The sequence below is a fragment of the Labrus bergylta genome, chromosome 22 (genome assembly GCF_963930695.1).
Source record: "Labrus bergylta chromosome 22, fLabBer1.1, whole genome shotgun sequence".
Lineage (NCBI taxonomy): Eukaryota > Metazoa > Chordata > Actinopteri > Labriformes > Labridae > Labrus > Labrus bergylta.
The window spans coordinates 4,644,885-4,660,274 of record NC_089216.1 but is presented as its reverse complement, the minus strand read 5'-3'; the positions used below and the strand labels follow the sequence as shown (position 1 = coordinate 4,660,274).

At 40.9% G+C, this 15,390-nt stretch overlaps 2 protein-coding genes across 2 annotated transcripts; both read right to left on the bottom strand.

Moving 5' to 3' along the window:
* Nucleotides 1–766: 766 nt before the first annotated feature.
* si:dkeyp-74b6.2 (cerebellin-1) lies at nt 767–7,482 on the bottom strand. Its single transcript, XM_020649372.3, has 4 exons — nt 7,245–7,482; nt 4,527–5,256; nt 3,145–3,264; nt 767–2,033 (listed from the first exon to the last, which is right to left on the bottom strand). Exons 2-4 carry the CDS (start codon nt 4,830–4,832, stop codon nt 1,836–1,838), a joined length of 624 nt encoding a protein of 207 aa, XP_020505028.1. The 5' UTR covers nt 4,833–5,256; nt 7,245–7,482; the 3' UTR covers nt 767–1,835.
* Nucleotides 7,483–10,381: 2,899 nt separating this feature from the next.
* On the bottom strand, nt 10,382–14,056 carry LOC109995594 (E3 ubiquitin-protein ligase TRIM39). Its single transcript, XM_020649375.3, has 10 exons — nt 13,927–14,056; nt 13,246–13,480; nt 12,790–13,159; nt 12,566–12,661; nt 12,241–12,474; nt 11,994–12,141; nt 11,876–11,902; nt 11,702–11,766; nt 11,249–11,365; nt 10,382–11,106 (listed from the first exon to the last, which is right to left on the bottom strand). Exons 1-10 carry the CDS (start codon nt 13,958–13,960, stop codon nt 10,720–10,722), a joined length of 1,713 nt encoding a protein of 570 aa, XP_020505031.2. The 5' UTR covers nt 13,961–14,056; the 3' UTR covers nt 10,382–10,719.
* Nucleotides 14,057–15,390: the final 1,334 nt, after the last annotated feature.

Below are 15,390 nucleotides of genomic sequence, written 5' to 3'. Positions count from 1 at the left end.
TTGTTTGATCCTTCAGACATGAATCTGTAAAGTGCTTACACAGGCCTCTGCTGTGCACCGGGGCGTTGACACTGATCGGATGTGACGGTCCAGTGTGAACTCTGCAGGCTTCTGGCACCGGATCCCCTTCATCGCTGCCAATCCTCCATCTGCTACCGGATCCACCGCAGAGAGACCCACTGTTGCTGTGTGCCGGCCCCGACGACAAACTCACAAATGATTTATGTATAAAGTTTAAGATGTTTATCTTAAAGCTGCAAATTCATGCTTAAGTTGTTTACGTTCATGATTCCTTTGCAGTTATTGCGAGATTCAATATGTGTTTGGTCGTGTAAGTTACCATCAATGCAACTCTTTGGACACACAGCAGGGACACAAACTATTTTCAGAACAACAGTCTGTTTGCATCAGGTGATTGATGGCACGTGTATGAGGTTTTTTATGGGATTTTTTCAGAGGCCATAATAGTGTCAGCATTTTCAAGGAGCATGTAGTAAGCAGTAGTATAAATGCTCCAACTACTGGAGACTCAAGCCGGACTCCCCATGTCTGCTTACTACTTGCTGATGACTTTAAGTGAAGGGGTTAGCCCCAGAGTTAGCTACAACTTGGCCATGGATCAAACCAATAATTGTCTCCTGTGATTTCTGACCATGGAAACCACAGTTAGAATGGTGAAGCAAGAAAAAGTGGATTCTAAGAAGCTACCCAGTTAAGCTAGCAGATAGATGGATGGATGAATAGATATAATCAAAGGTAGACAATAGACACCATGATTTTCTTTATTGATTAAACAATTGTATCTCTGTATTCCATGCAGTAAAGGCGGCGTTCACTGTACAATTTCTGGCAAATTTAAACCCGTATTTTGAGTCGGACGACTGCACGATGGCCCCTCCCAGCCCAAACGGACTGATGATTTTCTGGCATGTTTGAAATTTTGGTCATCAGAAAAATCGCACAGAGAGCAGAGCCACAAGCCGGTTCCTCAACTGTGGGTGTCCACAACTTTCTCCTGGGCCCCCTCCTCCCAAATAATTTGTGCACACCCCTGTACTGGAGCTATGAACTGTTATTAAAACCAAGAAACTGCCTACACAAACTGACAGACAGCGTCCGAAAATCAGCAGGCATGCCTGTTTCTGTCTCCCCCTCAAATCATGAAAGAAACATCGGCAGGAAATATCTGCAGGCCTCCATCTGACAGGGAACATTTGTTATGATGTAGCTGCTAGTCAGCTTGTGTTTATCGTTCATGCTGAGTGTGATAGAGAGAGTGAGTGAGTACGTTTTTGCCGGTGTTTGAATTTGAGCCGTGCATACGAGACAAAAATACACATATATCTATTGACAACTGTGAATGCTCCATCCTGATTTAACTCATACAGTCTGTGCACATACAGTAAATCGTGAGCTTTGGTCTGTGTGTTGCAAATGATTCAGTCGTACAGTGTGATCTGACATTCCCCCAAAAATAGTATATAATCATACAGTGTACGCCGGGCTTAAATAAAAATCACAATCCTCTGACAGGTTGAAACCTGGTTGTTAGCAAGCATATACAACACATACAGTAGTTAGACAACACTTAGACAAAGTAGAATAATATAAATGTAGACTACATTCAGAATTATTTGGTGCAAAGTCAATTTGATATGAGTCATTGCATCAAACCAGTTTGCTGTCACTTCCAACTTCAGCATAGTGTTCAGCTTGTGTTCAATGATCTTTCCAAATTCCTTTCTTTCTTTATACAATCTGTTTTCAAACCTGACCCTCCCTTACTTCCCCTGTTCAACAACAAGAACAGGTTCTTCATCCTACCACAAGCAGATCTACAAAGGAAACACCAGAAACCCAGAGAAGGTGGAATACTTCCACCCTCCCATCAGGTTCCCTCTCTCCAGTTTGAGGTAAGCCTTGTCCCCTCTCTCCATTATCACCAGTCCAGCATTGGTGGCAGCTTCCCTGGTCACGTCCTGATCACCTGCGAAGGCTGATATCACCGGCCAGCCGTTCAGGACCAAACTCACCTGAGAGAGATGGGTGAAGAGAATGAGATAAGAATAAGAAAAGTGGAAACTGTGGGGGACATTTATGAATTTGATCTATTTTTGGGTCATTAAAGGCACTTTGAATTGGTGTCTAAAAGGTGTTATATAAATAAACTTGCTTTGCCTTTACAGTCAGAACAATACAGTATCATGTCAGCTAGACACATAACCATGTACTGTAGTTGTAGGCAGGTTTTAACCTGTTGGCTAGTTTTCTTAAAGACAATTGAGCAGCTACAATAACAGCTTTGTGGGTTTGTACTTGAAACATTTTCTGACTCCCAACTTGTAAAATCAGCAGCTTTGTTAATGTCCCTAAGCTTCGAAATGTGACTGTCCAGGAGCACCTCAAATGTTCAGCGACACCGAAGCTCACTATTTGACATTTTATGTCTTATTTGATAAGTCTGTACAATAAATACACTGCATTAAAAGAAAAAAAGATTTGCTGGTATTGGTTGTCATCACCTAAGAATATGTTCCTTGGGCAACTTGTTTGCTTCAAATCAATTGATCATTGTTAATTTTGTTTTTGGAAGAACTGAAATAAGATTATATGTAGCATAGTAAATTATTGGAGGACTGGTAGTGGATTGAACTGTTCTTTTAAAGGTCACATATTGTACTCCTCTTCAATAGGTTTTAATAAGTCTCAGAGCTCCCCAAAACGTGTCTTTGAAGTTTCTTCCTAAAAATCCAATCTGATCCTGTATTTGATCATGCCTATAAACCCCTATATTTCAGCCCTGCCCAGAACAGGCTTTTTTGGTGTCTGTAGCTTTAAGTGAAAGTGAGCTCTGTTTGACCACACCCCTTTCTGGAAGGGGATGTACCTCAAGCTTTCTTTCAACGTGCTTCCTTGTTTACAGTAGAAAGACGGACTCACAAATCACCTAAATGAGGCAGCATCACCCACCCAGGGGAGGGGTTACTGCCCTTGAGGGAAAATCTTCAATTGAGGTGTTTGAGGGCACATTTTCTGAAAAGTGGAGCTTTCTTATAATTGGGGGGTTGGTAGACAGACTAGGGACACATAATAGTGTTTCAAAAAAATGGTTAATTGTATTTTGCTAAGCCATACTGTTCTTACTTGTATTGTCTGCCGGTTGTAAACTTTGACAACATGAAAGCTGAAACTGTAGACTCCTTTTCTGGGGGCCACAAAGATACTCCTCGCAGGATCAAAGTGGCTGCCAACGTTTACGAGAATCTAAGAAGAAAAAGAGATGAAGAGATATTATTATTGGTACAGTAAGGCCTTAAGTTGGTCTACTGATGGTGTATTAAATTATTGAGATATTTTATTAAAAATCTGTTATTAGGGTATTTTTCTGATTTTAAAAACAGTTGGCCTACCAAAACTACACACAAAGCAGGATATTTGCTTTACGATGCAGGAAACAAGATACAGGATACAAAAGAGACAAATGAATAACATTTGTCACTCACAATGAATCACTCACTTTAAACTGTAATTATGGCTTTTGTTCCATAATGTTAGACTTAAAAGTAATTGTTAATTGTTTCACGTGCAGCCCCATTACTAAGCCCTAAGCTTTAATTGTGTGATAGTGACTCACCGGAAATGACTCAGAAAATGCTTGTTGATGAAACTCTTTGCCGCAATTAGTAGTCTACGTTTTGTCTTTGTAGGACGTGCACAGATGAAAGACTGCTGGGCAATTCCAACTCAGACTTCCAATAAGAATAACTTCCCCTTAGTGACAACAGCAAGAGACAGTTTTCTCCCACTTTGTGGCAATGTTCACCACTGCTTTAAATGGAAATATCTCAACAACTATTTGATGAATTTTCTTGAAAATTGGTAAAGCCATTAATTTTCCTCTCAGGAAGATTTTGTATAACTGTGAGATCATCTTAATTTTCTATAACGCCACCATTGTCCAATACTACACTAACTACTCACTGTATAAGCTAGCACGCAGCCTTAGAGCCTCAGGTGGGAGCCTCCTGGTCATTCCAAGGTTGAGGCTTTAAACTTCAAGTAATTGTGCTTTTTTTTTTTTTTTTATCAGGGCCCCTCGTCTTTGGAATGACCTCCCTGAGGAGATAAGGCACGCAGAACCTTTCACTTCTTATTAAATCTTTGTTTGTTGTTTGGTTTTTGTGTTGCCTGGGTTCTTATGATGGGTATTAGCATGCTAACAAGCTAACCAAGGTAAATAAACTTGCTGAACTGAGCTGATCACAACTTTTTGCTAAAAAGACAGTTTTGTTTTTTTGGGTACAATGAAATGTATTTTCTTACATTCAAATAAGTGTGTCCTGCGTACAATGTAAAATATGTTGATTTTGAACTGAGATATTGGTAACTCAAGCTTTATTATCTGTGAGCATTCCCGATCTATTGAATAATCACCAACTAGAAGCATATCAACTCACACATTAAAAAAAAACAATGGTATTGCTTCTTTCATTTATGTCTGATCTCTAAACGTGACTGAGACCAACCTGGTCAAAGTAGATGGTCATGGTTCGGTTGCTCATCTCCGAGGGCTCATGGTTGGTGTTTCGGATGGCTGAAAACGCCACGCGACCAGTTCCTGACCTCACCGACATTCCCAGAGCATTACCCGATGGCTCAGCCGAGGGGGTGGAGTCACAGACCACCAGACACTTTCCCTCCAAAACGATTGGCTCGGTGTCATTCTGGCAACTGACCTCTGAGGGCCCCCGAAGAACCACAACAAGCAGTCCCAGGAAAAAAACGGATCGATGAGAAAAGTAAGGCAAGAAGGGAGGAGATGGAAAGGGCATAGCTCCAAAATTGGATGAGCTTCGCTGGTTTTTTTGTTCTTTGTTGATGGTTTTACTCCCAGCTGTGACTGAATAGCCACCACAAATCCTCTCAAGAGAATTTATCAAATGTTGTGTACACGTTACTTAACCAACAGGATCATCATTTCTCCTCAAAAGAACTCTTCAGCCAAGGGTTTCTTGCATCTCTTCAGACATTTAATGATTCAGAAAATTCCCAGCTCAAGTTGGAGAGTGAGTCTTTCAAATGACGATTACCAGTTGGCACCAATATAGTAGCTTCCCACAACAAACAGAAAGTCCTTATATGGACAGACTAGGTTGAGGCTATCCAGCTTCTCACTTGACGGCAATAATGACAATCTGCCAACTGAGGGCTGAAACACAAATCCAAACTGGTTCCAGGGCTGAAAGGGCCTCAGGCCTGTTTGAAGCAGGAGATGACATGACACACATTTACGTATAACCAGCATGTTTTTCATACATAAAATAACAATGACATGACTGAAGCTTGGCTACTTTATCACCCATTTCTATTGGGGTCAATTGCTTGCCATTTGACCTCTGAGGGCCCCCTAAGAACTATAGAAGCATTGGCTGTGAAAGATATTCAAAATCAAATTACATCTACAAACTTAGCTTGAAATATAATGCCTATGGTTTTGTGGATACAACATGGATGCAATCATTTAAACTGTGTATTATGTGTAAGATAACCACCAAAAAACACTTTTATTCCTCTCTTTTTTTTGCAATTCAATAAAGTAAAACACAACTATGAAAACCTTCAACTTGAAGCAACAAATGCATCAAAGAAATGGAAAGTAAAGAGGCTTTGTGTAGCTGAACACGAGAAGTAATTGAGCATTGGTGTTAACACTGAAGCAGTGTGTTGGGAATGTTAAATTCTTTAATGTCAAAATGTGATGGTTCTCTTGTAAATATTCAGTATATAATTTGTCTTGACTTTTTCACTGAGTTGTTAGTGAGGGAAGCTCAAATAAAAAAGAAAAATGTAGTCAAATTCAAAGTTCAACATTTCCTGAACATTTGTTTTCCATCATGGCAGCTCCTTATGCAACATCAATGAAAAGACAAAAATGTAGTCAAAAACATGCCAGTATTCAAGGCCTACAGTGGCATCAGATCTGAGACTGAGCGTCATATTCAATTATAGGATTGGGTTATGAGTTTCAATTTAAAACCGATAAAACGAGGAAACCTGTATCTCCGGTTTGATAGTTAGAATTTGTGTTCACTGTGGACACAATGTTGTTGCTGTTATTTTTTACCAGCCTTCTTTTTGTGGTTGGCATGTTCATAGAATTTCTCATTCGGCTGACGAATCTCCAAACAAATTTTCATTGGATGGATCTTATTGACTTTAAAACTGGATAAACACACTGGATTTTTTTTTTAAGAGCCCTAAATGCAATTTTATTCAGTGTGTTTTGTTCCTGGACAATAAACAGTCTGTCATTTATCTATTTGTATCAACAAACCTACTTGACATTTTGGTTTGAGATAAAAAAAAAAAGAGACTTTTATCAGATCAAGAAACTAATGAGATTTCCTCATGTCAGAAACATTTCCAAAAATCAAGTGGCAATGTAGTCTAAACCTCTCTAAATTATGATATAAGCGTTCTGTTCTTTGTCGAATTGTTTGTATAATTAACCACCATGTAAACCAAAATAATTGGTTTTACGCCACAAAAATAATATATTTATTTCACAGACTTGTAATGCTAAGTGCCAAAATGGATTGACCAAATCATCTCCTGCCAAAAATATTGCGGGTCAGCTACTCTAAGTTCAAGAAAAACAGTAAAACAAGCATCTAATAAAAAGTGAGATGAGGGACAAAGGGGCTGGGAATATTAAGAGGAAAATGATTATCTGGCAGGAGGATATTAGGAAGAGAAAAATTGATGAGGTAACGGTTTGGCCAGGAAGAATCCCGCATGAGTAATGCCAGCTGGACTCGAGAGGGGGAGGGGGCAATAGACTATCACAATCCCTCCATGGAGAGGCCATCTGTGGATAAACACTCCCACACTTTCTCCCCCTGCACCTTTCCAATTGAAGCATTTTCACTGCACTTGCATTCCTTTACACACAGACACTATAAATAAACCCACTATAAATACAGATATGACAATATAGGCTCAAGCATTATACAGTATGAGTGGACAACTGGTGAACACAAATTGTGATCATACATCTAAGTATTCATGCAATATTTTAAAAATGTTTTGCAATAAAATACAATTTGTCAAAATTAAGTGAAAATCTTACATTTCATGCAGAGTTGGTTAAATTGGATAAAATAGCTTTAACAAAGCAGTCCACACTAAAATGAACAAAAACCTTTACTATATTTTAAATACAAATAAACAAATATAACACTTACCTCTGACTTTAAGTGTTGGCTTTACAGTAAAAATAAAAATGTCTGCAGTAAAGTTGAAGCATCCCAAGAGCCTGGGTTCTCTGTTACCTTCAGCTTTAGTTCTGTTCCTTTCCCTCTCTTTTCCCAATCTCGCTCTCTCTGTCCCTATTACTATCTCTCTGTTTCAGACCCCTGCGTTCTAGCAGACGTTTAATCACTTCACGAGCATCTCAGCCCTTCTGTTCTCACAGCTCCTCAACCCCCTACTGTACCTGTTTCCCCTCCCTCCTCCTCATCTTTTTATTTTTTTTTATCTCACATGACACAAAAGACAGCAGAACTGGAAGGCTAAAATGCGAAGAAGTGCTGTATTTATTTTTAAGGGAGGAAAACTTCTAACTTTTATAGCTAAGAGATAGATTCGATATGGCCATTTTAGCTTCAAATGATGGTTCAACTCATGTTTTTTTTTTTACTGATAATTAAGTCTCTACCAAAAATCCCAGACTTTTTCAAAAGACTTTTGAGGTTTGGACAAAAAAAATCTTAATATGAAAATAATTGTTTGTACTTTGTGACACGGACTTGCAAATCAATCAATGGAAAGTTTTAATGAGGTCAACTCAGACCTGACTATAACTACTGAAGCCTTATAAAACTTTATATCCACTAATGATTTTAAAATTTTGTGAGAGGAGAGGGAAATGTTTGTCAGTGTTTGTCAGTAGACAGAAAAAAAAGAGGCTTGTTTTGGTTACTGAAGAAAATCCAGAGAAAATCTGGGTCCAACTATTCTCTTTTGTTTGTGTTACTGGCATTGACGCCAGGTGCTCATTGCTTAAATGTTTTACAGAAAAACCACAGAGGTGTGGTGTATTTTGTGATGTAGGTCACGGTAGTTCACAAACAGCAGTGACTTTTATATCTTGTTGTGCATTGTTGTACCTGCCTTTTTATTCATCACAATATTTGTTTCAGATTTTAACGTGAGCTTTATGGGGTCAAGGTCGGGAGCCAATATTTAGTTTAGGATGGAGGAGGCTTGGCTACTCTTACGATACCCCCCCCCACCCCCCGCCGGACGCCCGCACATCGGAGAACAACACAGAGAACATGACAGCTAATTTGTGTCTTATATTGAGTCATTTTAGTCAGATACAGACATGAAACTCTGGATTTCTCCTGAATGAAGGCTGTCAGCGTTGTGTACCCGCGTGCTTGTGCTCGTACATGAAGTGTACCGTGCCGAAGCACACCTCTCCGAAGTGTGCCAAAGCCAAGGAAGTGTACTGTGCCTGAGAACGATACGGAGCGGTCACACTGGTCAAACTAACTGGACTTTAGCGTGGAAGCATGCTTGGGCACGGTACGGATGGCCAGTGTGACCGTGCCCTAAGACAAACAAATCCGGCGCAGGAGAATCTAACTCACATGGCCTGGATGTGCCATATGAATGCACGTTCTGAGCCACTAATTCGGAATGGATTTATGCCTTTTGTGTTGAACACAAACAGTTGGTCCACATATTTAAGAAAACAGAGTGCGGTGAAAAGACAGTCGCAAAACAATGTGATGACTCATGAGGCTGTGGACTCCACCAAACACAAACAAGTTATGTTGTTGGCTCAAATAGCTGCCTCATTCATTCATTAGCATTTACACAATTGGAAACCAAGGCCATCATTGTCTGTCATTGTCGGAAAACAACATAGGGTCTCTGGGAAATTTCGGTAATTCTGGTGTAGCTAACCGCGCTAGACATCTCCGAGCCAAGACTTCTTTTTCCAATTATGTCTTCACTGGGCATTTTTTCACCCGGTTCGGTGAAGGCCAACTCACGTCCATGTGAAAGCTGTGAAACCCAAAGAATCGTACCGAGACCACTTGAAAAGGGGGGGTCTTTGTCCGCTTTTCACTCTGCTGCGGTTTATTTTTAGTAAGATCATGAATTAACCTCGATCCTACCTAACTGCCAACTACCATAGCCAGCCGCACAGTGCATTATGGGTAGGATTGTTATTCCTTCACTACCCCAACGGCAGTGTGATGAATCGTCTACAGACGTGGACTCGTGAGGAGGTGCAGTCATTCATAGATTTGGTCAGATGGCTATATAAGCCCACAACCTTCAACAACACACTAAAAACACTGAAATCTACTCCCTCAGGGAAAACAATATAAAACAGATGACAAGAGCAAACATCAATCTGTGTAGTTGCCTGTGCATTTTGAAACTGGAAAGTGTCTTTGGAGCAGAAACAGCAAGGCAGAAGTTTTCCAGCAACAAATTCCGACCAATTAGAGAGAATTATGGTCAGCTTGTAAATCTCCCTGTGTCAACACTGACCAAACTTGAAGCAATTATTCAACAATGTATTGTCACGTTTGGTTCATTAGATTCCCATCAGTAGTTCATGTTCAGAACAGGCTTCACTCTGGCATACTGCAGTCGTATGAGGCCCAAAGCAAACAGATTTTCTTAAGTTAGCTGAAATAACAACCTCATGTTGCTTGTAGAAAGTGTGGAAAGTAAGGATGCAAGCTTTGTCAGGTCTGTCTTCAAGAGGAGAAGAAAACAACTTTTAACATGCTCGTTTGTTGAATGGAAGGTGCAGCACTCTTTTCTGCAAGTGAAGAACTCGAGAAATGTTGATGCTGAGTGACTAATTGACTTCCAGACAAAGCGTCAAGCTGATTTCTTTGTGTGTGTGCGCCACCCATCCCAAGAGCTGAGTAACCACAAGGCTACGTATCTGGCTCAACCCCATCAATATAGTATATCTGATTGTTAGCTGCACTTTTACTGATGATGGGATCTGGAGTGTGATTACCACTGAATGTGTGTAGCCTGCTTTCGCTCTTTATATGATCTGTTCCTGCATACATCACAGCCTGCTGATACGTGATTGGCCAATACTGCTCCAAATGCAAACACATTTCATTACAAACGAAAATGGAATGAAAATCAAAACCTCACTGAACAGATTTGACAGTTTTTTACGTAGATCTCTAAATAGAGATGAAGATAATAATATTCCTTAACTTGTTGCTACTTAAGGTTTAATAAGCTGACTTTGCAGTTTCAATTAGTTTTAAGGTCAGAAAAGAAGAAATGACATCATCTAGATGGACAGGAATACAAAATGAGGCGGCAAAAATTTAATAATTTTACAGTTATTTTTATTTTTCAAAGGACTGTTTTTTTCAGGTTCACACTTAAACTTCTCAAAGAATACGTGTTTCTAGATTTCACAGTTCCTTTCATCACATATAAAGCGTTTGCTATACATTCAAGATCTGCTATCATAAAACAAGCATTTACAAATGTTTGAAGAGAAAATGAATGCTGCATCATAAAAACAGAAATATCCGGTGGTTTCAGCCTGTTGCAGGCCAGTGATGGTTACATACTAATACAGTAAAATAAATGTGTCCAAACCAAAATAGGTTGAAAATGCCCTCTACCTTCCCTGACATAATCCTATTTTATTTCAAATCAAACATCTGACTCAACGGTTATGTACTGCTCCTCGAGAGGACAGATAATCAAGGGGGCTGTGTTCTTTCCATTGTCTTGAACACAGGGGTTAAAGTAGGGATAGAGGGGCTCGTTGAAGGAACATCCGCTGTAAGTGTAGATGTGAGTCTTTGAATCGGCGTCGTAGAAGGACACAGACCCTGCGTCGTAATCCATGAACACGCCCACTTTCTTGGGGATTTCCTGAAGCTGGAGGTTGACGGTGGGGCCGGCGCACGCGCTGAGACTGCCGCCTCTCCTCCGACAAATCGCCCAGTAACCGCTGTTGGGACTCACTGAGATGGCCCCCTTCCTGTTGATGGACTCCCTTGCCACGCCGAGATCCCAGTCGGTCTTATCTCCAACCTGAAACACAACGTTGAAAACGATGAGTCAGACGGCCAACAACAAAGTGAGAGACCAAAAGAAACCTTTTTTTGACAGACAGGACACACTGAACTCTGATTAGTGAAATTCAAGGAATTTTTTCTTGTTTTTGGTCTCGTACCTGAACTTCCCAGTAGCGCCTTCCAGATTTGAAGCTTTGTTTACCCAACAAGCAGACGCAGGCGTCAAATCTCTGAGGATTGTCCGTGACGGGATCCTTCTTCATTTGACTGCGCACCTAAAGGATCAAATCAATGTAACTGTCAGTGTCGTAAAAGCCAGCCAAGCATTTTTTTGGCCTTTTACCCCCTCACACTGATATGCTTTTCACAACCAAACCTAAACCAAAATGAAAGTGAGCACTTTTCCACCCTCATTGCAGTGAAATCGAACACAGTCGGGAATGTATCAGAACAAACAATTTTAGCTCAGCCTGCTGCGTCTGAGCAGAAGATAACACCGACTTCTTTCACAGTCTGAAATGTGCGACCCCACTAAAGATATCTGAAGAATTATTGGTTTCATTTTAACACTCTTGTTCTTCACACATTGAGATCATGACACGTGACAATACCTTCTTTCTGTCTGGAGACACGACCAGCCAACCCGAAGCAGTGTTAGGATCCAGAGTGACGTTAACTGCAGAAAACAAAGAGAGACATCAGTGAGTGGAGCCGTCAAAGAGCTACAAGTCAGGGTTCAAATATGTCATTAGGATATACACATCGTTGTGGGATTGGAAGCTTACCTGCATATTGATGCATCTGTTCTGCCTCTGTAAACAAATAAAAAGGAGAATAAAGGGTTATTTTCATGCCTTGCTTTGCTTGAATCTGTGAAAGAATTCTGCCAAAAAGATTACTGACCTTCTGCAGAAAGTCTGTCGGCGAGTTGTTGCCAGAGATCCACAATCTTGTAGACGGCTTTGGTCACCGTCCCCATGAAGTTATCTGAGTGCACCGTGACCTCCGACCACTCTTTGGTAGACGGGAGTCTGCTCAGAGACGGGAAACTCTAAAATAGGACGGACGCAAGGGATTGTCATGAGTACAGCTCTTGAAATGACGCCACAGCACTTGAAAATGAAATGTGTTTTTTTTCGGGTATATGTACCTGCAGGAGGTGCACAGGGTTCTGCGTGAGCTCCAGGTGCTGCAGCTCGTTGCTCCTGTTCTGCAGATCTTTGATTTCCTGCTCCAGCTCACCCAGCAGATGCTCAACTCTCCTCTCTGCCTCCTGCTGCCTCTCTGCCAACTCCTCCTCCAGCTCGGCCTGGTGTCTCTCCACGGTGGCGATCAACAGGGAGCAAACCTTGGCACTGCGCAGTACTTCCCTCTCTTTGATTTTCTGTCGATTTTAAACAGAATGTATAAATACAAACAGTCCCTATGACAATTTTTTTTAAACGTCATGCATTTCTGGGAGAGAGCTAACTTACTTTGCTTAGATCCACTGAATTTTTCATCTGCTCCATTTTCGTCAGTCGTGCATGGATCATCTGCTGGATTTCAGTTTTGGTTCCCCTCAAACGAGTCTGCAAAAAAACCGTTAAAAAATCACTTTGGGAAAAAAATACAGAGACATATTTGCAAGCAGAAAGGCCAGATTTAATTTCAAACTAATTCATTTGAGGATGAGTTTAATAAAAACAAAATTCCTCACCTTAAACTTCTTGCTCATTTTCTCTATGACGACCACCTTGTGTTGTTTGTGATCCCTCTCTGTGCAGTCCTCACACAAGGGCGCCTGGTCCTTCCTGCAGAACATGGTCAGCGGCTTGTTGTGCTTCCTGCAGAGGTGGCTGGTGAAGAAAGTGGCCGGGTCTGTCAGCCGGTGTCTCTGCAGCGCTGCATCCCTCAGGTGGGGCGCGAGGTGAAGGTCACAGTATGACGTCTGACACACGAGGCACGACTTGACTGATGTCGACTTATTCCCGGGGCAGATATCACAGGGAACGTCTTCTGCGTGTATAACCTGGTGCGAGTAATGATTCCCTTCGTCCTCCTCTTGGATTAGGTCTTGTATCTGGGACCTTTTTGTTTTGGAATAATCATGGTTATTTCATGTTATGAAATAACATGAACATATTGATCAGCTGAAAACGCTGGCAAAACAAACCTGTTGAATATTTCAACGATGTCCGCAAATCCTCGGTTGATCCGGAGCGTTGGACGTGTCCTGAATGTCTCTTTGCACAGCGGACACTGCGACTGGTTCTTGGTGTCCCAGAAGCCCTCGATGCAGTCCAAGCAGAAGTTGTGTCCACACGGGATGGAGACGGGGTCGGTGAAGGTGTCCAGACAAATGCAGCACCTGAGTTGTATCTCAAGTGGCACAGAGGCCATGTTTAAAGCTGGGGGGGAACACAAGATCACACTTTAGCATGCACACCTGAGTGAAAACAGTAGAAAAAGTAGAAATCCAAACAGGTTGCAATCACAGAGGGCTATGAATTTGAATTCACTCAATGATGTGGTAAAAGTGAGCTGTGTTGCACAAATTATTCCTTTAATTCTGTGTCCTGCTTTTGACATTTTTTAAACAACAGTTTTCATAAAGACTAGCCCCTGGGATGCAAAAAAAAAAAAAAGCCAATGATGTTTGCTGCTACATGTTTTGAAAAAGTAATTCAAAAAAGGCTAATCGTGTGCAAGGTTGAACAATATGACAAAAAGTTAAAAAAAACTACTAATTCACATAACTAGTAAAATATTTTCTAAACACGTCCACATCAAATATGAAATCCATTTGCAAAATTTCTCGTGTTTTCTTGCAGGAGTAAAATCAAGGCACTCTTACCTGTTTGTGTAGTCATGTTGAGAGTGTGCTTCATCTTCACATATGCAGGAGTTTAAATACTCCTCGACGGTGACTCATCACCACAAACAAAGAGTGGCTGTGTTTACCATCTAGCTCCTCCCCCCGTCTGGTTTATGCTCATTTTCTTCTTTTACCGTAGTTGATCTGGTCTTTCTGGTCCTTCTTTGTTCAGTCATTGCTGTTCTCAGACGGAGTGTCATGAGGTGGAAGGGTTGGGCTGGATCAGAATGTTTGGCAAAGGTGTAATAACGAAATGTGGGAAATTTCTTTATTGCATGAAAGTGCTATGGCCGTCATGTGGATGGGAAAAAGTGTCCCTTTGCTGATGGAGATTTATGAATGAGTACTCCTTTACTGATATGTTAATAACCTATAATTAAATAATGATGATTAAATAAACTTCATCCTTAATCATTCTCGTCAGCATCATTTCAGCATTGTTTCCCCCAGCCAATGACAGCGTGCAGGCGAGTTTAGGAGTAGATAAAATTCAGAGACAGGAGGCGATTCAAACCGAATCGAAGAAGAGAAAATATAATCAAAGTTAGAAGAGCGGGTAAACCTTGTTCCAAAACGAGGGCGAACCTTGGGTTAGCTTTCAACCCCGGACGCCATAACCTCATGTTAGTTGTGGTTAATGGGTAAGAGAGGACTTTCACCCTGGAGTTTAGTGTTTGAGTACTGTAGGAAACCAAAATTCATTAGACTTTTTTATGACCCATTAAGGGCAGCAATGTTCACATTCAGAATGAAGAGGTAGTAACACAGCTAGGAAGACATTTGTTTAAATGGAAGAACAGCTGGGGTGGACAGAGGTCTAAACTTTAAAAGACTTGATATGACTTACTAAAAGGAAAAAAAGGGAAAGTTAGCAGCTATGCTACAGCAGCCCCAGGGAGCCAAGTGTTATAAAACTAGAGCAAAAAAGGAGTGTTTTTTTAAGATGTATTTTTGGAGTTTTTAGCCTTTATTTGGCAGGACATTAAACAGAGTAGGAAATTGTGGACAGAGAGTGGGGAAGACACTCGGTAAGCCAAAGGTTGGACTTGAACCCGGGCAGGCAGCTTGATGGACTAAAGCCTCCATACATGGGGCGCAACCTAACCGCTAGGCCATCTGTACCCCCAAAAAGTGTTTTTTAAAGAAACAGTTTTTTGCTGCCTGATATGTAATGAGTCCAACGATATGCAGATGATACTGTGCTATATGCTGTATCCATCATATTAAGTAACATTACATGCTGACGATACTGTGTTATATTTCATATCCATAACACGTAGTAAATCACACTACACGCTGATGATACTGTGTTATATTTCATATCCATAACACGTAGTAAATCACACTACACGCTGATGATACTGTGTTATAGTTCACATCCATCACACCTGTAATAAGTCACACTACATGCTGATGATACTGTGTTATATTTCACATCCATCA